The sequence below is a fragment of the Pseudorca crassidens genome, chromosome 11, assembly GCF_039906515.1.
Source record: "Pseudorca crassidens isolate mPseCra1 chromosome 11, mPseCra1.hap1, whole genome shotgun sequence".
Classification (NCBI taxonomy): Eukaryota; Metazoa; Chordata; class Mammalia; order Artiodactyla; family Delphinidae; genus Pseudorca; species Pseudorca crassidens.
The window spans coordinates 36,807,345-36,830,371 of NC_090306.1; the positions used below are offsets into that span (position 1 = coordinate 36,807,345).

Sequence of the window (23,027 nt, forward strand, 5' to 3'; positions counted from 1 at the left end):
TTGTTGATGCTGATATGTCTGTTCATTATTTGAATGTGGAGCACTTAAAAGCTGATCAGAAGCATATACCACCACCACCACCTTGGGTATATCAACTTGAGGGACTTTATTGTTCAACTGACCTATTTTTAGGGCCCAAATTTCCAGTGTCTATGTCTTTTCTCCTGGGAAGGAACGACATCTCCCCCCCCACCAATCCCCTGCTCGAGGTGAAATGAACTTATCTGAGAGTGTTTTGGACATTGGCAGGGGAAGGAGACTGCAGGTATCATGGTTCAGCATGACTGGCGGGTGGCAGGAAGGGTCCTGGTGGCTTAACTGCTCTTTACACAAAAATTTTAACCAGCTATGTTTGTATATTTGTTTGTGTGGTAAAATATACATAAAATTTACCATTTTAGGGCTTCCCTGGTGGTGCAGTGGTTGAGAGTCCGCCTGCCAATGCAGGGGACATGGGTTCGTGCCCCAGTCCGGGAAGATCCCACATGCTGCGGAGCGGCTGGGCCCGTGAGCCATGGCCGCCCGTGAGCCTGCAAGTCCGGAGCCTGTGCTCTGCAAGGGAGAGGCCACAACAGTGAGAGGCCCATGTACCACAGGAAAAAAAAAAAAAAATTACCATTTTAACCGTTTTTAAGTATACAATTCAGTGGCATTAAGTACATTCACAACGCTGTGTAACCACCACCACTGTCTACACCTAAAACATTTTCATCATCCCCAACAAAAATTCTGTACCCATTAAACAATAACACTCCCTTCCCCCTTCCTCCCAGTCCCTGGTAACCTCGATTCTACTCTGTCTCTATCAATTTACCTAATGTAGGTACCTCGTATAAGTAGAATTATACAATATTTGTCTTTTGGTGTTGTTTGTACCTTTTTATTTTTCAGAGAACTCAGGTTAAGTAAATGGCCTCAGGCCATCAACTCTAAGTGGAAACGTGGCCACAGAAACCTAGGTATGTCCGTCAAGAGACTATAGTCTTAACTGCTATGCATTACTACCTTAGTTGTTGACTTTCCCATCCATATGCATGTATGTATCCATACACAGCAGGTATTTTGCACTTGCCATTAAATCCATAATGTTTTTCCATCCCATTAGGAATTCTCTGAAACATTTTAATGCTTTCTAATAATCATTTTGTATGTATCATGCTTTATCTTTTGTTGATATTTAACTATTTGTGTTCTGAATTTTAAATAACAATATATACCTTTGTACATAAATATTTGTATTTCTGACTAGAACCCTAGGATAAAAGAGAATGTTGTTTCTAGTTCAAACAATAGAACATACTTAATAGTTGATACTTGTTAAATTACCCTTCAGAAATTAGCCAGTATATAATACAAGTATTCTTATGACATCTTCATCACCACTAATTTTTTTAATTAGGTAAAAAAAAAACTAATGTCCTACTAGTTGAATAGACTCTTTGATAAAATATTTTCATTTACTATTTTAAATTTTCTATATATTGTTTATGTCACTAGCTCATTCTCTATTCTGTTTTAAGGTATTCATATAAACTTTTCTGTATTTTGTGGCATGTTTTTTCCCAATTTTTTTCTTTGCTTTAAATTTGATGAATTAATGGGTGAAACAGAAAATAGAGTCCAGCATTCAACCTTTTTGTCTGGTTTCCTCACTGAGATCTAGAAGATATTTTGCTGGTAAGGGGTTAACACTTTCATTGCCTTTATAGTTTTCAAAGTGGAAATATTTTTATTGCTTTTAGCAATTAAGAAACTAATAAATAGATGTTCTTTTAAAAAGCATTCAATAGTACAGAAATAGAGAAAGTAGAAAATTAAAGGCTCCGTAATCCCATTCCCATATATCCATCTGCAAAAGGTATGGGAAGCTTCAGTCATAAATACAAAGAAATATAATACATGAAAAAAACCAGGCAATTATTAACTCTAGGAAAAATGTAATCATAGCACACTCATTAGCTCTGAACAGTATTTCAATGGTCCTAAAATAAAAACAATAAAATATGGATTTAACCAAAAATTTTAACGTAGCCATGTTGGGAAGGTGGAGGAGGGCAGAGGGGAGTATAGGAGATTGAAAAGTCTTCTTTCATCCTTTTATGGATTAAGTGGCAGAAATATATGTATTTTATTTAGCAAGATGTATGTACAAGTGAAAAGGCACAAATATAGAAGCTGGCTGTTTTTGGGGAATGGAACTTTGTGCCAAAGGACAAATTACTGCTCTTTGGTTACAAACCTTTGAGAGCTACTCTACTTTAAATTTTATGGGTAATTACAATGTATCCAGATTGGGATAAAGGTAAAAGAAATAAGATGACAAAAACACCTACATTTAAAAATAAAATTCTCTTGAGAAAATTTTATTAACATTAATCACAATAAATCATTCAACCTTTTCAGTCTTTAAGAGGTTTTTGTTTTAAAGATGAAATTTATTTCAAAAGTCCTCAAATAAGCCAATCATGAATAAACTTTTATAATGAACTTCTCAAACAAATCTTTTTACTTATCTATGTTTTTTCTTGGGATGACAATAGCATTATTATGATAGTACTAAGTTTTCTTTTTTATTCAAATGAACTGTTTTCAAGATTAATGATTATTAGCAAATCTTGATGCAAGATAAACATACTTTAAAATTACTTTTCAATTTCCTATGAACTATTTTAAAGTAAAAAACTATTTGGTACTAAGTGTTCTTATGTTCAAATTCTAAAAGTAATCTTTAGTCCCAATGGAACTTGATACTCCAAGATTTAAAAAATTTTTTAATGATATTGACATAATATATATAATTTTAATCACTAAGTTCCTCCTCATCACTGAAATATGTGCTTTTCTTTATCCTTGGGCGTCTTGAATCATCTGATGTTGAGGGACCCCCTGAACTGGGTTTCCATTTTTTTTGTTCTTCTTCAATTTTGGCTTGCTGTAATGTGGTTCAGAAAACAAACAAAACAAAATCAGGAATCTGTTTAATATTATTTACAGTCCATTGATTCAAAACATGGCAAAACATACATCACAAGTGCCAGCACTCTCTACCCTCCTAGCCCGTGCAGACAGTTCTACTCCATTAAGATGCCATTTCCCCTACCCCCAAGTTTTGTCCCAGTCTTACCATGTTAATTAAAATTATTTTAGACAAGTTCTACTAATTAACAGGCATATGAAATGAAGCCTACTTGTCATCCCTGTTGGATGTGGGAATGTTACATAAAATACATTAGTTAACTAAAAGGAAAAAATAAATTGATGTATGCATTTACGATTTATCAACTACATTAAAACAAAATAAGTGGTTATATAAAATCAGGAAGTTATACACCCTTCTTCAAAAAATGTTTCGTATGCTTGTATTAGGATATTTAATGGTCAAAAATATGTTTTTGGTTTTGTTTTAAAATGAAGCTTCTTTTAAAACAGTATCTTCGATTTAGTAAAATCTTTTCCATTGGGCTAAATTCACTTGAATCAAATAGTTCTGTTCAATTCTATAATGAAAACAGATTAAGACAGTAAAAGTGTTGTGGGGCCCTCAAAATCTAGAAAGAACCGATAGGCACTTTTCCACCACACTGTTCTAAAGACCTTAAAGAAAAAGCCTATCTCCTAAAGTTTAGGGGCAAAGGGGAAGACAGAGGTTGCCATCAGGAGATGATTAATAAAGTAAGCAAGGAATATAAAACCGTTAACTCAAGGCAGCTATGGCATGGTACCTTAGAAAAGAACTATTTAGTACCTGGAAAGCTATGGCCTGACTGAGGCTGTCAAGAGCAGGATCTTCCCCTTCATCATCACTTTCTTCTACTTCTTCACTAAATTATTAAAAAAAAAATCAGAATGCACTTAAAAAATCAGAATGCACTTAGGAAAAAGACAGAAGCTACACAATAATGCATTTGCTAAGAGTGGCTATACATACATTTCTTCCTCTGGTTCAGGAATTTTCTTTTTTTTCTTTTTCTCTTTCTTCTTTGGAGGTTCACGTTCTCCAAGCATATTTTTAGGACAGGCATAACTTAAGTGTCCACTTTCCTTTTGTTTCCCATTAAAAAGGAAAGGAGAAATATTAAATTTGTTGTGTTATTAACAGAAACTAGGTGGTTCCTTAAGACTAAAATGTTTTATAACTTAAGAAAGAATATTGTCACACAGGGGCCTCCCTGGTGGCACAGTGGTTAAGAATCCACCTGCCAGTGCAGGGGACACGGGTTTGAGCCCTGGTCTGGGAAGATCCCACATGCTGCAGAGCAACTAAGCCCGTGCACCACAGCTACTGAGCCCGCGAGCCACAACTACTGAGCCTGCGAGCCACAAATACTGAAGCCCGTGTGCCTAGAGCCCATGCTCCACAACAAGAAGCCACTGCAATGAGAAGCCCGCGCACCACAACGAAGAGTAGCCCCTGCTCGCCACAACTAGAGAAAGCCCGCGCACAGCAACAAAGACCCAACACAGCCAAAAATAAATAAATAAATTAATTAATTTAAAAAAAGAATATTGTCACACAGGGAATATACACAAAGAAATTAAAACCCATTACTTTAATATTTAGAAGGAAGAGATTATGATATTATAACTCCCAATAAGGAAGTATTCTAGTCGTTTCACTAAGAGTAAAAGAAGTTTTCTTCCTTCAAACATTTTAAATCTGAAGATTCAGGATATAAAATAATTCAAAATTTAAATGGACCATCTACCTTAGTTGTAAAAATTTTAAGTTATTATGATAAAATGGGGACAAAACTATTCCTAACTTCCAAGATGTTGCTGAACATTTTCTTTTAAAAACAAATGGAAAATTTAAAGTCTTCCTCACTTTTCCTATCAATTAATTTCATTTTGCTTCTTTCATATCTAGACTACACCTGCACTGTCCACTTATGGTAGCCACTAGCTATAATTCTCTTGTGGTTACTGAGAACTTGTCTGAATTGATACATACTGGATTGTGAAGGCAGTATGAAAAAAGAATGTAAAATATTATAATTAAAAAAATTTTAATTCCATAATTCAAATGAAAATATTTTGAATTAAAATATATTAAGTTTTTACCCTGTTTACTTTTTTTAATGTGGCTATTAGAACATTTATAATTAAATCTGTGGCTTGCATATGTTTGTATTTGACAGTGCTGGACTAGCCATAACATTATAATGAGCCATAACATGGTTTGAGTTGTAAAATGAGACAATGAATCTGTGTATTAGCTTACCAAAATACCTTTAGAAGTAATATGTGAGAATGAGGGTGTGCGGAGAGGCTGAGCCAGGATTAGAACAACAGAAGAGAAAAATAATCATGCTTTTCAAGTATATTTTACAAAGCATCAAATAGACTGTGTATTTTGTATACCTGGGGACACGGCTGAACCCAAGAGGTGTTATTGTTAATGAACTGCTGAGAGGATGTACTTAGAGAACCATTTTTCAAATTGTTTTTGGAATAATGGTATACCAAAAACTGTTAACATATGCCATACAAAAAAAAAAAATGGGGGCAGGGGTTTAATAGTGAAATAGCTTTGGGAAAAATCAGGCTAAAATAAACGTAAACAGATTTTTGTGGGGGGATGTTTTAAGAAATATTATAATGTACTAAGTATAATATGACAAATCTATGGATCCATAAACCAAAAAGACAGATTAACAGATTCATCCAGGAGTTCTTAGATAATTTAATATTTACTGTGAATATGTGGATATATACTTATTTATCTGACCATAACAACTCCACCCTCCTTTCCTTTCTTTTTTTTCTTTTTTATGATGGACTCTGGAACACAGGTTTTGAAACATTAACTTAGGTGTCAGAATCATAAAAATTTACAGAATGTACCCAGTACCTTGCTTGCTTTCTCTTTCCGTCCATCCATCCATCTGTCTATTCACCCACCCATCTGTCTGTATATGTATATATTTTTGAGGGGGAGTGAGTGGCACTGGGGAAAGGACCCCAACACATTTCCTTCTATTTTCCATATGATCATGTAGCCAGGACAATGTCTCTCAGTAATCTACTCTTCAGTAGAAAGCTCCCCATTAACCTCTGGATCCTGCTTTTTAGTATACATAAAGACATTTTAGAAATAGGCAGCAACAGACCCAGACTGAAATTCTCTTGATACAATTATGGGCCTTGGGCAACGTTGTGTTGTGGCTATACATCTCTCCTAATCACCCAAAGTTTAAATGGATAACAACAGATGATGAGAACTAGATAAGAAAATCTGGGTATAGTTCAGCTCCTGAACTATCAGCAGTACAAATAGGGGGGAAAACTTCAAAACAATATCCCATAGAGGATGGGTCATATCATAATGTTTTTACTGATTTGTGATACTTAATCATTTATGGGTCACTAAAATCATTTATGGGTCACTAAAATCTTTCAGACAATAATGTAAGTAATTAGTCTTAAACTTTTTAATCTAACAACTTTCAAAGGTTTGGAAACTGGAGAAAATACCACCCTATATTACCCAACTCAGGTTAACTTTACATACGACATTTCAATTGAGTTTACTTACATGAGTCTAGAGTCCCAAAGTAAAACTTTCATAACCTGATTTTAGCCATCCAGAAGTCTTGGAGAACACAAACAAAACACTGATGTGAAAAATACCTTCAAGTAAACTATGGAAAATTATACTGTTTTAGGTTTACTCACCCCACATTCATAACACTTAGATTTATCAAAGTAGTTTCGTCTTCGGATGAACTCAGCTGCTCTTCCATTGTCAATAGCAATGCTTGCTTTTATCACTCTACCGAATAACTAGAACAGAGAAAAATGCACATGCAATAGGATGTATTTCACTGAAACCTAAAACTACAGTTATTGGATCCCATTTCCTCAAACCTTCAATTCCATTTTATTTTTTAGATTATTTTAGCAATTGCCTACTTAGGTGTGACAAATTCTTTCCTGTAGAATAGACTTTTATTCCTTATATTCTACCAGTGTTTTGGGAACCCAGTACAGTTTTAACCTCTATTCTGTACGTTAAATACCCTCAGGACCTACTGATATCCATCAGACTTGACTATCCCCTCATCCCCACATTTTTAGCCTGGATAAGCACAAAGGCTTTTGGTTAAAAACCTTGTTGGGAATGAATGGCTTACCTGTTTGTTGTTTATTGCCCTGGTACAGCTTTGTGCAGAGTCTTTATCCAAAAATAAAATAAATGCAACCCCTTTACTCTTCCTGGTATCTTTATCTTTCATTATAGTAACCCTTAAAGCATAAACAAATAGCCAGTTAAAAATAATAAGGCAGCATAAACAACATATATGAATAAATACTTGAAAAACTCAAGTGGTCAAAAAGGGTTAATAAAACATTTATAGAGTAAGCAAGGAAATTAATATATTTGACAAATAGCTAACTCTTCAAAGTCATGGGATATCAAGAAGAATGGAAATGGGAAAGTGTGATACTGATTTCACACAAGTGAACACAGCTATGATTAGGAGTATCTGATAAATCTAACATTAATCAGAGTTGAAGGATGAAGAGATTAGAGACAATGGAATCTTGAGGAGTAAGCATAATTCCTCTTCTCTACTGACTCCCTCACTCTGCAGGAAAAAACAAAACAAAACTGAGATGTTCTCTTCTACCCAAAAAGTAAAGTGATTTACTCAAATTATTTTTTTCTAGGTGTTAGAACATAACTATAATCTTAATATTCTTTTAAGGAATCTCCACTTCTGTGCTTCTTAGCCATACTACCCAAGGTACGTAAGTGGTAGGGATGGTCGTAAGAGCACAGAGCCTGTTCTTTTTCCTGATGCTTTACCCATCCCTAGTCCTGTGGTCCTCGCTCATCATATGTCATTAAATACAGTTTAAGAGAATATTCAACAGGGCTCTTGGAACATCTTGCTATGTCAGAAAGGAAGTACTGGGGCTTCCCTGGTGGCACAGTGGTTGGGAATCCGCCTGCTGATGTTGGGAACACGGGTTCAAGCCCTGGTCCGGGAGGATCCCACATGCCGCGGAGCGGCTAAGCCCGTGCGCCACAACTACTGAGCCTGCGCTCTAGAGCCCATGAGCCTCAACTACTGAGGCCCACACGCCTAGAGCCCGTGCTCTGCAACAAGAGAAGCCACTGCAATGAGAAGCCTGCGTACTGCAACGAAGAGTAGCCCCCGCTCGCCGCAACTAGAGAAAGCCCGCGTGCAACAACAAAGACCCAACTCAGCCAAAAATAAATAAATTAATTAATTAAAAAAAAAAAAGAAAGGGAGTACTTGAAAAAAATAGTAACGATGGGGCATGGCACAAGAACAGAGAAGCCAGTTGGAGGGAGCACCGATTGGCCAAATCTAGGACAGTCTGAGTACCAAAATAATTAAATACAGTAATGAATTATAAACCACATAAAAAAGGAATTCATAAGTCCATACTGATAATAAATAAAAGGGGGAGAAAGGAGAGCTACTGAATGCCAAAGGATGACTGGTGAATGTATAGGGAGTGCTAGAGTTGGAAAATCACCATTTGAAACAATCATGGTACTGGATCAGTCAAGAATTATCAACAAATGCTATGTTTAAAATGAAATTTTTATGTGTAATAGGATGTTTGCATTGTCTCAAGAGTGTCTCCCACTGACTGCTTCTTAGTTGCAAAAGGGAAAAAAAGTAATTATACAGTGGAGAAGTTGGTTAATGTCTTGACTGGGTGATCAAAATTAATATCACTAATGAGGGACAGATGCATGCTGTATGAATCCAGATGTGACACCCTCAGAACACATCACCTATAGAGTATAACACTCAAGAATACATAACCACCACATAATCATGAGGCAACATCAGGAAAACACAAAATGAGGGGAAAAAAAGATGGGTTAGAGCTATATTATTTATAAATGTTCCAGATTAAAGGAGGCTAAAAGGATAGGACAGTTAAAATAACACCTAACTCTAGACTGGATTCTGTACTAGAGGCAAAAAATTCTATGTGGGACATTATTGGGTCAAGTGACAAAACTGGAACATGGATGACTGATTCAACAAAAGTACTGCATCAGGATAAATTTATGACTTTGGTAACTGTACTGTGGTTATATAACATATAACGCTATTGTATTTGTAGGAAATACACACTGAAGTATTTAGGAGTAAAGGGTGATGATGTTTATAACAGCCTCAAATGACTCACAAAAACAAATTGTGTGTATGTATACACATAGATATATATAAACATACTCATATAGGTGTGTGTGTGTATACACACACACACACACATACATGCACACATATTGGGGAGAGAGTGCAAATGATAAAGTAAATGGGGATAAAATGTTAATAAGTCAATCTGGGCAAGGGATATTTTGATGTTCTTTGTACTATTTTTGTAACTTATAAATTTGAAATTATTTCCAAATAGCAAAAAAAGAGACAAAGCTCTAAGACAAAGCTTAATAATTTTCTAAAAACTGAATTAACAGGAAAACAGACAAGAGAACATGAATGAATAAATAAACAGAAATTTGATTTAGTATTACGTTTCACATATTAAAATTTATTTTATTTGGATTTGGGATTAGGTACCTATAGAGTCATTGGAATGAAATTGGTAAAAAGATGCCACGATATTAAGAAAAGTGATGTCTTATTAAAAAAAATATAAGTTACAATAATTTAGGGAAAAATGGGCAACTAAAATGGTTTACTTTCTCAAAAGGCTGCATCTGTTTATTCATTGGGCTTAGAAGGAAGGAAGAGAAGTCAAGCACTTGATGCAGCTCAAGTTTAGGCTGGTTTTCTTCAAAGCCACACCAGTTAGCATAAACAGGAAAGTTTTTAACCAATTTTGAAAGAAGTATAAAGTAAGATAGTTACTTTAACTTTTTAAAAATTTTATAATGTTTGTGATGGTCAGTTAAAGTCATAAATCATTTTTTTTGAAAGTACTATTTGGAAGTGTTAGCTTTCTAAGTCATACTCAGTTAATGACCTCTTTCATCTGTCCTCTCTTTTCCATTCCCACTGCTTTTTTTCTTGTCCACGGTGGCATTACTGTTTCCATAATCTATTCTTACTGGTTCCCTTGGTGTTAAGTTATGCTCACATGCTAGTGGAAAAGTCTTCTACTTGAGGAATAAATAAAATCACTTATTCCTTTGCTCAAAAATCTTTGGTTCTTCAAGTTGCCTATTCTTTGGTCCAGCAATCAATATCCTTCATGATTATGGCTCCCATTCCCTCATCTTTCACTGCTCCTCACTTGCAAACTATGAGGTCTAGCCACAAGAAGGCACTCAGTGTTCATGAAGCATGGCCTGAACTTCCCCTAAACTGGTGCCTCTGTTCATATGGCTTCTATCCGCTTTCAAATCTCAATGTTTTGTCCATTAAAATTTCACTCCTTCTTCAGGGTTCAAAATGTATCAGTTCTTAACTGGAAATAATTTCTTCTCCTTTCTTTTCTGCTTGTCTCCACTGAAATCTCTGTATAAACAATGCCTCATCTCCCCTATTCAAAAAATTTATTTTTGCAGTAATAACAAATCTTTATGTTTGGATACATGTGATGGAATTTTTACTCTATTATTTGCCAGGCACCTCTCTAAGCTTTATCTATAAAATGTTCCTTTCATCTCACCTATTTTGATATAAAAATCTTCTTTAAGGTTGTCTCTGTAACCCCTATTAATCCTACCTCAATATGTTAAAACAAAAAGACAGATACAAATGGGAAAGCAGTTTCTCAAAAGCGTGCATCCATTTGTTTGTTCATGTGGCCATTCAGTCTTTCCATTAGCCTCAAGCACAGGTACTAAGCACTGGCAGTAGGATGGGTTTTTATCCTCAGGAAAAGGCTTACAGTCTAGAGGTGGAGAAAGACCTATAAACCAATTAAAATACATTACTTTGATAGAGGTACCTTCTACGGTAACAGAAAAATAATTACATCAAGGATTTAAAAAGACAAACCTAGGATGATTCCCATGTCTCCAGCATGGGAAAAAAGCTAGACAGTGGTACCATTTCCTGATATAAGGTAGATGATGTACTCATTTAAGCACATGAAGTGAAGCAGACACTATTCTGGGAAACCTGGGTGTCATCCATAACACCTCCTTCTCGCTCACCCAACCCTTACATACAAAGTAAGTATATCATTAAGTATTACCCATTTTCCTGCCTAATGATCTCTCAAATCTGACCACTCTTTACCTCTCTACCTGTATCATCTTAGTCCAAATTTCTCCCCTGGGCTATTGTTATATCTTTTGACTGGTCTCCCTGCACCTGCTCTTGTTCCCCTCCAATCCAATATCTACACTGAAGCTGGATGGAATAAGCTTCTAAAAATTCAAATCATGTCACTCCCTCATTTAAAATTATTTAATGGATTCTTGGTGCCCTTAGAGGAATCTGCTTCCATCTCTGGACCTGTCTTGTGCTTTCTCCCTCTTGCTCACTCATCTCAAGTCACACTGGCCTTCTTTCTGTTTCTTGATCTCGCTTTATTTTCTCTTGCCACAGGGCCTTTGCACAAGCAAGTCCCTCTACCTGAAATGTTCCTCCCATTCTTTTAACCTACTTAACTCTTACTCAGCCTCTAGGTTTCAACTCAAAGGATAATGACTTAGGTAAATCTACCCTGACTCTCTAGACTAGATCAGGTCTTCCCTGTTTACAGGTGCTTATAACTCTGTGTCTAACTTCATAGCATTCTCATGGCTTATAATTATGTATTTGTACGGAAATTCATTCAGTGATTCTGACAGGGAAAAATCAAGAAAAGGTAAAGGTTAAAGGAATAGGCTGGAATCAAACTATTGGATTCAAACCTTGGCTCCACTGCTAACCAGCAATATGATTTTAGGTTTACTGTGTGCTTCAGTTTTGTCATTTATAATATCAGGATAATAACAGTAGCTACCTTAAAAGGTAGTTGTGAGACTTTAATGAGATAATTTATGTAAAGATATTAGAACAATGCATAGCGTATTTATGTATTCATTGTTACGTATCATCATTATTAGTGTTCTGATTGATAATGATCACTGTTTGAAATTCTGAAGACCTAGTAGCATTTTTGATTATTTTTTAATAGAGAAGTAAGTTTAAAAGAAGTTAACCTCAGGATGCACATGAACTTCAACTGTTTAACATTCATTTATCAAAGCTAAAAGAAAAACAACTAGGCAAGATAAATATGCTCTAAATTCTTGGGATTTTAAATATGACTTTAAATTTACACCAGAACATATTATTAGTTGTAAGATAGAATAACACTATCTTGCTTTTACTTTACACTCTCATTAACCCTGCATTGTTCAGGAGTCAACTGTGTTTGTTTTTATATTCTATTTGTTTGACAAATAATAATCCATTTATAGTATACTTGATAACACACCTCCTAGTACCTAAAATATATATTTAATCGGAGCCTTTCACTTATGTCTTATATTGGATAACAGGATCAGTTTTAGTTCTTAGTAATATAGTACAAAATTATATTATTTAAATAAATTAGGCCGTATAAAGGAATACCATGAAATCATTAAATACAGGGATGTATCTATATGGTACACGGAAAAATATTTACAATATAATGTCAAGTTAAAAAAAAGACAACAAAATTGCATGTATAGAATTGTCTTTTAAAACTTGTCTATAGATATTTATGTATATTAAAAAATTACTGAAATATATATAAAATGTTAACAGTAGTATTTTTATTTCTTTTTTATATCAAATATCTGTTTTATAAAAAATAGTAAATCTACTTCCATTAAGAAAATAATGGAGAAGTAAATTCTGATAGACTTTTAAATGAAGTTTCAAAATCTGATATACTTACTTTACAACTTTGCCATACTTGGAAAATATCTGAAACAAAAGACCACATAATAATTTGCAATTTAATTTAAAATCATAAAAGAACATTAAATTTTCAGGCTGTATATACTGACCACATTGTTTGTTGTAGTTTATGAAAATTTTTAGCCTCTGGTCTATAAGGCAAGCCCTCGAAGATATATTTTTTTAGTGACTAGCATAATCCTCTTTTTTGGCTACTGGTGTCACAGGTATTTGCCTTAGTTCCTAAACTTCTGACAAAAGAGTGCATACAGAGAAAAAAACCCACTATTCATGTGTGGTAGATTGAAGGCACACACATTGCACAGCTGAGTGTTCCTGTGGTATATCCATGACAACTATCAACCCCACCATAGCTCCAGAGAAACCCTGTGCTTCAGCTATCAATGTTGTGGAATATCACTGTTCCTGGCCTACCCCCCAGCCCCCCACTCCATCAAGCAATCACTATGTCAGAAGACAAATCCTTACATAGACTGTTCATAAAACAAAAAAGCTTCTATAATGAAAAATCCATTCCCATCAGTCTCCTTCTGCCCACCCTAATATGTTGGTGGTACAAGAAAGTTGGCCCTTTCTTCTCTTTTACATCTACATCTTCACTCTAAGCAATCTTATCTACTTCTACTGTTTCAGCCGGTCCTATTTATTATATAATGCTTGGTACAAAAGTCCTTCAGAATACATTAATGTATGTAATCAGTAATAATAGATGCTTGAGTTCTATAAGTTGTGTAACCATGGAACATAGTATAACTGGACTGCAGTGTTAGTAATACTGAATTCTGAAGACCAAAAAGACAGTTTTCTCTCTTTTCTTTTTTTTTTTTTGTGGTTTGCCTTTCATTTTCTTTCTTTTTTAAAAAAAATTTACTTTATTGCAGTATAGTTGATTTACAATGTTGTGTTAGTTTCTGGTGTACAGCAAAGTGTATATGTATATATACACACATATACATGTATATACATATATATATATACACATACCCTTTTTCATATTTTTTCCATTATGGTTTATTACAGAATATTGAATACAGTTCCCTGTGCCATACAGTAGGACCTTGTTGTTTATCCATTCTGTATATAATAGTTTGCATCTGCTAATCCCAAACTCCCAATCCATCCCTTCCCCACCACTCCTCCCCCTTGGCAACCACAAGTCTGTTTTCTATGGCTGTGAGTCTGTTTCCATTTTGTAGATAAGTTCATTTGTGTCATATTTTAGATTCCATATATAAGTGATATCATACAGTATTTGTCTCTCTTTCTCACTTACTTTACTTAGTATGATAATCTCTGGGTCCATACATGTTGCTGCAAATGGCAGTATTTCATTCTTTTCTATGGCTGAGTAGTATTCCATTGTGTGTGTGTGTGTGTGTGTGTGTGTGTGTGTGTGTATGTATGTATATCTATCTCACATCATCTTTATCCATTCATCTGTTGATGGACATATAGGTTATTTCCATGTCTTGGCTATTGTGAATAGTGCTGCTATGAACACAGAGGTGCATGTCTCGTTTCAAATTATAGTTTTTTCTGGACATATGCCCAGCACTGGGACTGCAGGATCATATGGCAACTTTACTTTTAGTTTTTTGAGAAACCTCCATATTGTTTTCCGTAGTGATTGCACCAATTTACATTCCCACCAACAACGTAGGAGGGTTCCCTTTTCTCCACACCCTCTCCAGCATTTATTGTTTGTGGACTTTTTAACGATGGTCATTCTGACCAGTGTGGGGTGGTACCTCCTTGTAGTTCTGATTTGCATTTCTCTAATAATTAGCTATGTTTAGCATCTTTTCATGTGCCTATTGGCCATCTGTATGAAAGACAGTTTTCTACGTAATATTTCTAATGGCTTCTCATTTCATTCAGAGTTCTTACCATTATCTATGCAAGCCCTATAAGGCACCCCTGAATGGGCTTACCTCTGATTGCCCCTCCTCTTCTCTCCACTTTATTTACTCTGTCTGCCTGAAATGCTTGTCCCCCCTGCATAGCTGCATAGCTTGTCCCCCCATCTGCATAGCTGCCTCTTACTTCCTTCATGTCTTAATCGAAAGTCACCTTCCTAAAGTAAAATTTCACTATTTAATAACCCTCCTTTCCTGCTTTATTTTTTCTCCTTAGCACCTAATACCTTTGTATCAACTTAGTATCTAACAAATAACATCATTTAAATTTTTTATATTTCAAATTGTTTCTCTATCTTGCTACATTGTGAGTGCCAAAAGGGATTTTCACCTTTTTGTTCACTGATGTGTACCTAGTACTTGTAAGTGGTCCTTGGCATATAGTAAGTGTTCAATAAAAAGAGATGTCTCTATTTGGATACAAGGAAGGACAATAAAGTTTGTTTTCTTCTCTGTTCGAGACTCAAGCTATGTTAATTAATTAATCGAGTACTATGTATCACCTATGCAGCATCTCTCTACTGTACTTAACATCTACCCAAAGTAGCAGAGAAAAGCAGGCACACTTGTAGATACGACTCATGTCATTCCTTCCAGTCCCTCTCAACCACCCATCTGCAGGACAGGCACAGAAGGAAATTTTGTTCTCTGTAAGGTAACAAGGTGAAAGAAGATGTTGGAAGGGATTTTTTTCTCCTCCAGTCACCCCTATCCTGAACTGAAAACAAACTTCATTAAACTGTTAAGTTTTCGCCACATATATAAATTAAGATATACTTTCAGGATTGGAGGATTAGGAAAGGGATCTGTTTTGCTTCCATCAGCCCTTCCTCCAAAACCTCCACCCCACTACCAGTTTCAAAAGCCAAGTAAGCAAGGAGGAAAAATCAGCATCATTATGCTAGTAGTGGCTTCTGTGTTTATAAAAAACTTGTTATCCTCTATAAAGCACTGGGAATTCTCTTTGGAAATTACAAGTGTCTAATTTTTTCACTTACTTATGTTTACCATACAGGTCTTTGGTATTAATGATTTAAGTGCATTGTAATGTATTTATTATGAATTTTGCTTAAGAGAACTGTTTGCTTAAGCTACATTTGTATCTCAAATAGAGAATTCAGTGGATAACAATACTAATACAAAAACTTACCCGGTATAAGTCATTGTTGGTCAGGGAAAAGGGCAGGTTGGATACATACACTGTGCTTTTACTTGGGGCCAATCCACCACTCATTTCTAAAAAACAAACAAACAAACCCAGAAGCAATTTAAACCAGGTATTCTTCATTCCAAGTAAAACCAATACTATAGGTAAGTGACAAATTTATATACTTTCCGTCTTAGTAATACTCAGGAACATTGACTCCAGCTGGGTGAATTAAGGGATTCCTTTTCTCCAGACACCACTTAAAAGAGTTTTCTGGTCCTTCTTTCAAGTAGATTCTTTACACTAACCCCTTTCAGTGATGGAATATGGCGTGAATGGAGAGGTGGGTTTCAAACAGATGAAGGAAAAACTCTGAGGCTACTCTTAACCTCCCCTCAGGCTGAGAGCAAGAAAGTGCTTTCACATATACCTAATACCCTGCCTACCCACGTGAGAAAGAGCCTGGGAGCTCAGAAAGAAACTTAGCTGTTGATTTTCACTAATTTGCCTGGGTAACTTTTTGGTTGTCTTAATATTTTTCTCTGGAGCTGTGCTAAGAGGAAATTTTAGCCTCACATTTTGACGATGTAAATAAAGTTCTTTCAAATCTCTAATTTTGCATATTATTGCTAAATTATGAAATGATACATTTCATTATTGGAATAGTTTTCAGGGCCCTGAAGGGTATTGACCTGTAAATGTATTTTTCAGTTTACAAATATAATCTGTAATTCATTTTCATACCGTATATTGCAAAGTCAGAAAATTATCTCTGAAAGTTATATTAGACTCAATCAACCAAGTTCAAATTTTCGATTTAAAAAGTGTGTGTGGTGTATTTACAATCACAAACGTCAAAATATTGATTCTAAGGCGTGCCAGTTCGCGATGTAATGGGAAAACCGCTTGATACTTGGGATGTTTTGGGGGACAACTTCATCGACAGGTCGCTTTTTAAAAGCTTCCAACTGAAACTCTTCACACGTTAGCCGTTCTGGTGAGAATGCGAGGGCAGGGAAAAGTAAAGGTCTTGGAATAAAAAGGGTGGCGGGAGAGAGGGTCAAATGTTTCCGGCAGCTGGGTCTGGGGAGGAGCCCGCAGGGAGAAAGGCCGCAGCTGGGTAGGCGTTTACCTTCAGGTGGGGCAGGCCCGGGAGACTAGAAGAGCGCGAGCCCTCAGCTCGCTCGGGGCTCAACCCCGACAGTTCGTCGCCCCTTGCAGCTGCCTTGGCATCACGGGTCCTGGGAAGGGTCAGGAGCCGGCGACAAGAAGTTAGCAGCAGTGCCTCTTCCAGGATGTCCTTTGACCCAAGCCCCGGAGGCGGGTCTAGGGGCGGGCGCTTTTGCCGACGTCATCGCGCGCGCCGGAAGTGCCTCCCTGGAAGCGCTGCGACGAGTGAACGACTACGTTTACGGGGTCTCCCGGCGGCCCAGAGTCGGTGAGCGCGTTTTACCTTTCCGAGAGGTGGACGGGGACGGGTACGGGCTGCTACACCGGGGAGAGGGGAGTGCGCGGGCGGGCAGGCCTTTCCGCGGCGGAACCTGGAGTTTCCCGCTGCATTTGAATCGTGCAGCGATTCTGCTCCTGCGGTTGAGGGTGGAGAGACGCAGTGGAGTTTGGAATAAAGGAAAGTGTTGAGTCTGTGATACAGGTTCGCTTCTCTTTAGCATCGTAATATGCAAAAAGAGGACTGAACTAGGTGACTTCAGTGAGCCGAGGTCAGTTAGTAAGTCGGTAAATTTACTGAATGTGTTCGACGTACCCAGTTCGGTTATAGGCACTTCGGCAGCTACAAAAAAGTGTAAAGCGGTCCTTTTCTGGAGGATATCTCAGTCTCGTTGGGGAGACAAGGTCAACCTGGGGAGACTCGGATTCACAGAATGACTCATCCTGAATATTGGTATGGACACATGTTAACTTTCTTGGCACCTTTTTTCTTCCTGTAAATCTGTAATGGGCACACACTGCTTTTTCCCCAAGTGGCTGTAAACAAGCCCATCATTCCGACAGAAAAAACAGAAAATAATGCAAGGTAGTTTATACTTAACTTCTACCAACCAGCACACACAGACCAGGCCTCTAATCACTCCCTGGGAGCCTGCGTGCCAGCAGCCTGGAGCTCAGAGCCTCTCCTGGAGCCTGCACAATCAATCCAGACTGAAGCCGATGTCTTCTAGAGAGACGGAAGTGCAATCCAGCCAGGGCGCAGCAGAATTTTGAGAGGCCCGAATGCCTCCGCGTCCACCAGGGGACCGTTGGGACTAATTCTCTTGGCAAACTTGTGGCCAGCCAAAACTGCCATGCTTCACATCCCTGTTATCCTTGGTTACCGTCCAAGATGTAAGCCCCTTTGGTCTTCTATGCTACACCCCCATCCCCGTGCTGCTTTATGCTCGCTCCCTCTGCCTTGATTTAGGCTTTCACTGCTTCTCCCTACTTTTCTTCCACATTTCACCCCTCAACACAACAACTGGGCTCTCTGAAACCTTTCTTCCTTGCTTAACAAACTTTTACTTATTCAGCCTCTTTATGGAAATTTTCTTACGTCTCCTGACCCTAACTAACACTTGTTTTTTTCCCTCCAGCCCTTTCAGTTGAGCCCTTTCTTTTGACACCTGCGTTTGTGGGTGGGTCATGGCTCTTGCCATATGGAACTGATTTCACTTTCTTAATGCTTTTTTCTTCAGGCATCGTCTTTGCAAAAGTTCTTTGATTTTCCTGATCCTTACCCTACCTTTTTCTGGATAATTCCTATACCTGCTAAAGATCTCAGTTTAGTCAATTTCTCTGAGGGGGTGTTCCCTGACTTTCCATAGACAGAATTAGGTACCCTTGCTGTGTGCTAAGTGCCCTCTACTTCCCTTTTAGTAGCACTTATAGGATGTATCCTGATTGCTTATCTCTTTGTCTGTGCTACTAAGCTAGGCTTTTGGGGAGGGACTGTGTTTGTCTTGTTTACTTTTGTAACTCCAGTGCCTAATAGGCAGTCAAGTATTTCTTGAATCATTGCAGTTGCTGCAGATACAGCCTCAGAAGTCAGGCGGTTGATGTCATCTCCTGACTTTAAAATGTAAAAATCTGGGCTTCCCGGGTGGCGCAGTGGTTGAGAGTACGCCTGCCGATGCAGGGGATGCGGGTTCGTGCCCCGGTCCGGGAAGATCCCACGTGCCGTGGAGCGGCTGGGCCCGTGAGCCATGGCCGCTGAGCCTGTGTGTCCGGAGCCTGTGCTCCGCAACGGGAGAGGCCACAGCAGTGAGAGGCCCGCGTACCGCAAAACAAACAAACAAACAAAAACAAACAAACAAAATGTAAAAATCTTTCAAAAGACGTCAGCTGCTACTCAGCTACAGCTGATTGTGGCTGTGTGGCTGTGTGACTGTGTGATCCCAGCATTGCCAGAGTGTCCAGCCTTTTCAAGGAAAGTTGGAAATATAGTTTCTTAAAGGGTTATCTTCCAGTTTTTAAGTGTGGTCAATGGACTAAAGTTTTATTAAAAAAAAAAAAAAAGAAACTTGGGGCTTCCCTGGTGGCACAGTGGTTGAGAGTCCGCCTGCCGATTCAGGGGACACGGGTTCGTGCCCCGGTCCGGGAAGATCCCAGATGCCGTGGAGCGGCTGGGCCCGTGAGCCATGGCCGCTGAGCCTGCGCGTCTGGAGCCTGTGCTCCGCAACGGGAGAGGCCACAACAGTGAGAGGCCCGCGTACCGAAAAAAAAAAAAAAAAGAAAGAAACCTGGGCCAAACATAAGTCACACGTGGGCTTCGCAGCCATTGATATGGAATCTTTTGTAAGTGTTGTAGGGTTCAGAAATGGGCTTTCTGGAGAATAATAGATTTTGAACTGGGCCTCTGGATGTTTGGAAGTTGAGTGAGAGAATGGAAAGAGGTATTGTGGTTTGGGAAATAAGACAATTCCAGGGTAGTGTTTGTTACTTTGTGACCCAGTGAGGAGGAAGGCATGAATGATCCTTTCCAAGAGAACAGAAGTTTAGGTGAGATGGTAGAAGGGGGCATGTAAAGGGCAGAGATGTTTGGATTTGTTACAGTTAATTAATAAGAAACTGTTTGGGTTCTTGATCAGGGAAACTTCAAATATGAATGACATATTAGCAAAGTTAATTGAGTATCCTTTTTTTTTTTTTTTTTTTTTTTGCGGTACGCGGGCCTCTCACTGTTGTGGCCTCTCCCGTTGCGGAGCACAGGCTCCGGACGTGCAGGCTCAGCGGCCATGGCTCACGGGCCCAGCCGCTCCGCGGCATGTGGGATCCTCCCGGGCCGGGGCACGAACCCGTGTCCTCTGCATCGGCAGGCGGACTCTCAACCACTGTGCCACCAGGGAAGCCCTGAGTATCCTTTTTTAAGGGTGAAATGGAGGGTAAAAGACTGGAAGCAGGCTGACCACTAAAGACTGTAAACTCCATCCAGATGTGAAATGAGATGTAGATTTGAAAATATTAAACACAAACTTTGCCTATTTGAGTAATTTCTGTTACTTGATCACTTATGATGAACAATAATCTACTACTAAGTATTTAATACTTACATAAAAGAAGTTTCCTTAAAGCAGTGAAAAGTCAAGTAACTTGTAAAACTACTAAAGAATGCAGTGCTTTAATAGTACTAAGGTCTATTGTTGATTATGAAGCAATCAGCGATCTCCTTTCCTCTAGCCTCTTCACCTTCAGTCCTTCCTGTATACTGCCAGGTTAATGTCATTTGGAATGACATTTTTTCCCCTCACCTTATTTCTAGGTTTAAAAGCCTACAGGGAGCTCCTCCTCTAGTTTTTCGCATTTTTTTTCTTAAGTATTTAGTTGACATGTATCTTTATTTTTTTAAAATTTATTTATTTTTGGCTGCGTTGGGTCTTCGTTGTTGCGTGGGCTTTCTCTAGTTGCAGTGAGCGGGGGCTACTCTTCGTTGTGGTGCGCGGGCTTCTCATTTTCGTGGCTTCTCTTGTTGCAGAGCACGGGCTTTAGGCACACGGGTTTCAGTAGTTGCAGCATGCAAACTCAGTAGTTGTGGCACAGGGGCTTAGTTGCTTTGCGGCATGTAGGATCTTCCCGGACCAGGGCTCGAACCCATGTTTCCTGCATTGGCAGGCAGATTCTTAACCACTGTGCCACCAGGCAGGTCCCTGTTTTTTTGCTTTGTTGTGCCATTTAATGCCCTTGAATTTTGTTTTCTCTGTTCTTGCCTGTTTGCTTTGTGAAGCAAGGTGATATGGTGGAAAGGGCTTGGTTTTTAAAGTCATACAGGCCTGAGTCTGATTCCACGCTCCGTATGCCTCTGAGATTTGAGCTTTTCAGAGCCTCTGTGGTTTTTTTTCTGGAATGGGAGGGATAATATCTACTTCAGGGGAGGAAATGAAAGCTTGTTGAATACCTATGCAGGCTCATTTCCCACTCCTTTGCAATGCCAGTCTTCTGCCCTGGTACTTTGTATCTTTCTCACGGACGTTTTATCTTCCCCAATTCCTTTCTGTTTTCTTGGATTCTACCATTGACTGTTGTTCACCCACACTTAAGCACTCTCTCAAGATTATATTTAAATTTTCTTGGCTTTTTTTAAAGTATCATTGCCTGCATTTATCTCTCCCTGGGCACTGAACAATGATTAATTCCTGTGGATTCTTTATTTTGACCATTTTAATTGACATCCAATGTTATTTTTTTTCTTCACAGACTTTAACTATATTCTAAAATTCATTTTTGTTTTAGATGTCTGGAATTTTAAACATTTTCAAGTAGAAGTAGTATTATGTAATTTTTAGGTTCAAGTCTATACTTAAAAACTTCTTGTTTTAATTTAGGATATCAGGAATATGTTTACCTTGCTTTAACATCAATGGATCTCATCCTAAGATAAGTTTAAGATTAAAAAAAAATGTCCCAGGCAACTGTATAGGGATTTCAGAGGACAAGACCTAGGCATTAGTATTTTTTTTTAAAGCTCTTTAGATGATTCTAATGTGCAGACAGGGTTGAGAATCACTGCTTTAGGTGCTAGAGCTAAAGGATTCTCATTGGTACCTTTTGCTCAAAAATGAAGTGGCATTAGTGTCATGAGAAGTGTAATAGGAGCCATAATCTAATAGTGCTCATTGGAAGTTTTCTGAGTAACCAAAAGGTACAAACTATTATTTAGGTTCTTCAGAATGGCTCATGTAGTGGTCATATGAATAATATATTTATTTGATCAGTATTTAATAAGTACCTTTACTGTGCTAAGCAACAGGAATAAGAAAGGTACACATTCGTTGCCTTTGCAGTGGTGTTTAGATTGGGAGGGAGAGGAGGAAGGAAAGTAAATTGAATGTAATGTTATATAGCACTAGGCAGAGGGTGAAGGCAAATAAGTAGAAGAAAGATATTCTAGGCAGGAGAAAAGCATGCCATGATATGGTGGTGAGAAATAGTGGCACACTTGCAGAACAGGATGTAGTTTGTTATGTCTGGAGGTTCTGGAGGCTGTTGGGGAATTGGTAGGAGGTGAAGCTGGAATGGTAGGAGCAAGGTCATAAATAAGCTTTTTCAAGTTTAGGCTGAGACTTCATTCTTTGGGATATGGGGAATAACTGAGATTTTTAAATCAGGTGTCTTATCAGAATGAACACTCTGGCTGTAGTTTGCTGAGTGGAAGAGATGACATCAGAAGCAAGGAGACCAGTGTTTTACTGTTAGGGAGTCCAATGGCTAGATTAAGAGCATATGAACAAAGACAGTGGTAGCTGGGTTCAGGAAGTGGAAGTACATGTACCTTATATATTGAGATGGTAGATATACCTGGATTTAGTTACTTAGATATGAAAAGTTTTGGGTCTTGTGTGACTCAGGTTTCTGATTTGGGCCTTTGGGTATCTGATATAGTGTCATTGACCAAAATGGGGAAAACAGGAGATAAAGCAGTTTTCTGAGAAGTGTGAAGAGCTGTTCTGGCATATTGAGTTGGAGGTGCTGTGAGATATCCTCTTGAAAGGAAGTGGAGATGTGGGAATCATTTATCCAGAGGGGGCATGTTACCAGCTTTAATAGATTTACTCCATGAATACTGAGCACATACATTGTGCAAATTATTCTAGGTGCTTAATATTAATCAATGAACAA

The 23,027-nt window shown here is 38.0% G+C and overlaps 2 protein-coding genes across 16 annotated transcripts in view; one reads left to right on the forward strand and one right to left on the reverse strand.

Moving 5' to 3' along the window:
- Positions 1-2,334: 2,334 nt before the first annotated feature.
- ZCRB1 (zinc finger CCHC-type and RNA binding motif containing 1) lies at positions 2,335-17,196 on the reverse strand. Its single transcript, XM_067696213.1, has 8 exons — positions 17,056-17,196; positions 15,927-16,012; positions 12,838-12,866; positions 7,134-7,245; positions 6,676-6,783; positions 3,929-4,041; positions 3,746-3,821; positions 2,335-2,932 (listed from the first exon to the last, which is right to left on the reverse strand). The coding sequence occupies exons 2-8, from the start codon at positions 16,008-16,010 to the stop codon at positions 2,801-2,803; spliced, it is 654 nt and encodes a 217-aa protein (XP_067552314.1). The 5' UTR covers positions 16,011-16,012; positions 17,056-17,196; the 3' UTR covers positions 2,335-2,800.
- The window catches only part of PPHLN1 (periphilin 1), a 140,416-nt gene continuing 134,480 nt past the window's right edge, over positions 17,092-23,027 (forward strand). For 2 of the 15 annotated variants that reach the window (XM_067696201.1, XM_067696208.1), the window contains exon 1: positions 17,685-17,823. Coding sequence is in view for 6 of the 15 variants with exons in the window: in XM_067696210.1 (XP_067552311.1) it covers positions 18,224-18,263 (40 nt within the window). In the remaining 9 variants the exon portion in view is untranslated. Of the gene's footprint in view, positions 17,362-17,684; positions 17,824-17,897; positions 18,264-23,027 lie in introns of those variants that run through there. The other 13 variants (XM_067696202.1, XM_067696206.1, XM_067696212.1 and 10 more) reach the window with 12 other exon arrangements.

Coding starts and splice junctions, on each gene's coding strand:
- ZCRB1 (XM_067696213.1), bottom strand. CDS start 16,010: ATGAGTGGTGGATTGGCCCCAAGTAAAAGCACAGTGTATGTATCCAAC. Junction 12,867..15,926: donor CCAACAATGACTTATACCGG/GTAAGTTTTTGT, acceptor CTTTTGTTTCAG/ATATTTTCCAAGTATGGCAA. Junction 6,784..7,133: donor GGGCAATAAACAACAAACAG/GTAAGCCATTCA, acceptor TCTCTGTTCTAG/TTATTCGGTAGAGTGATAAA.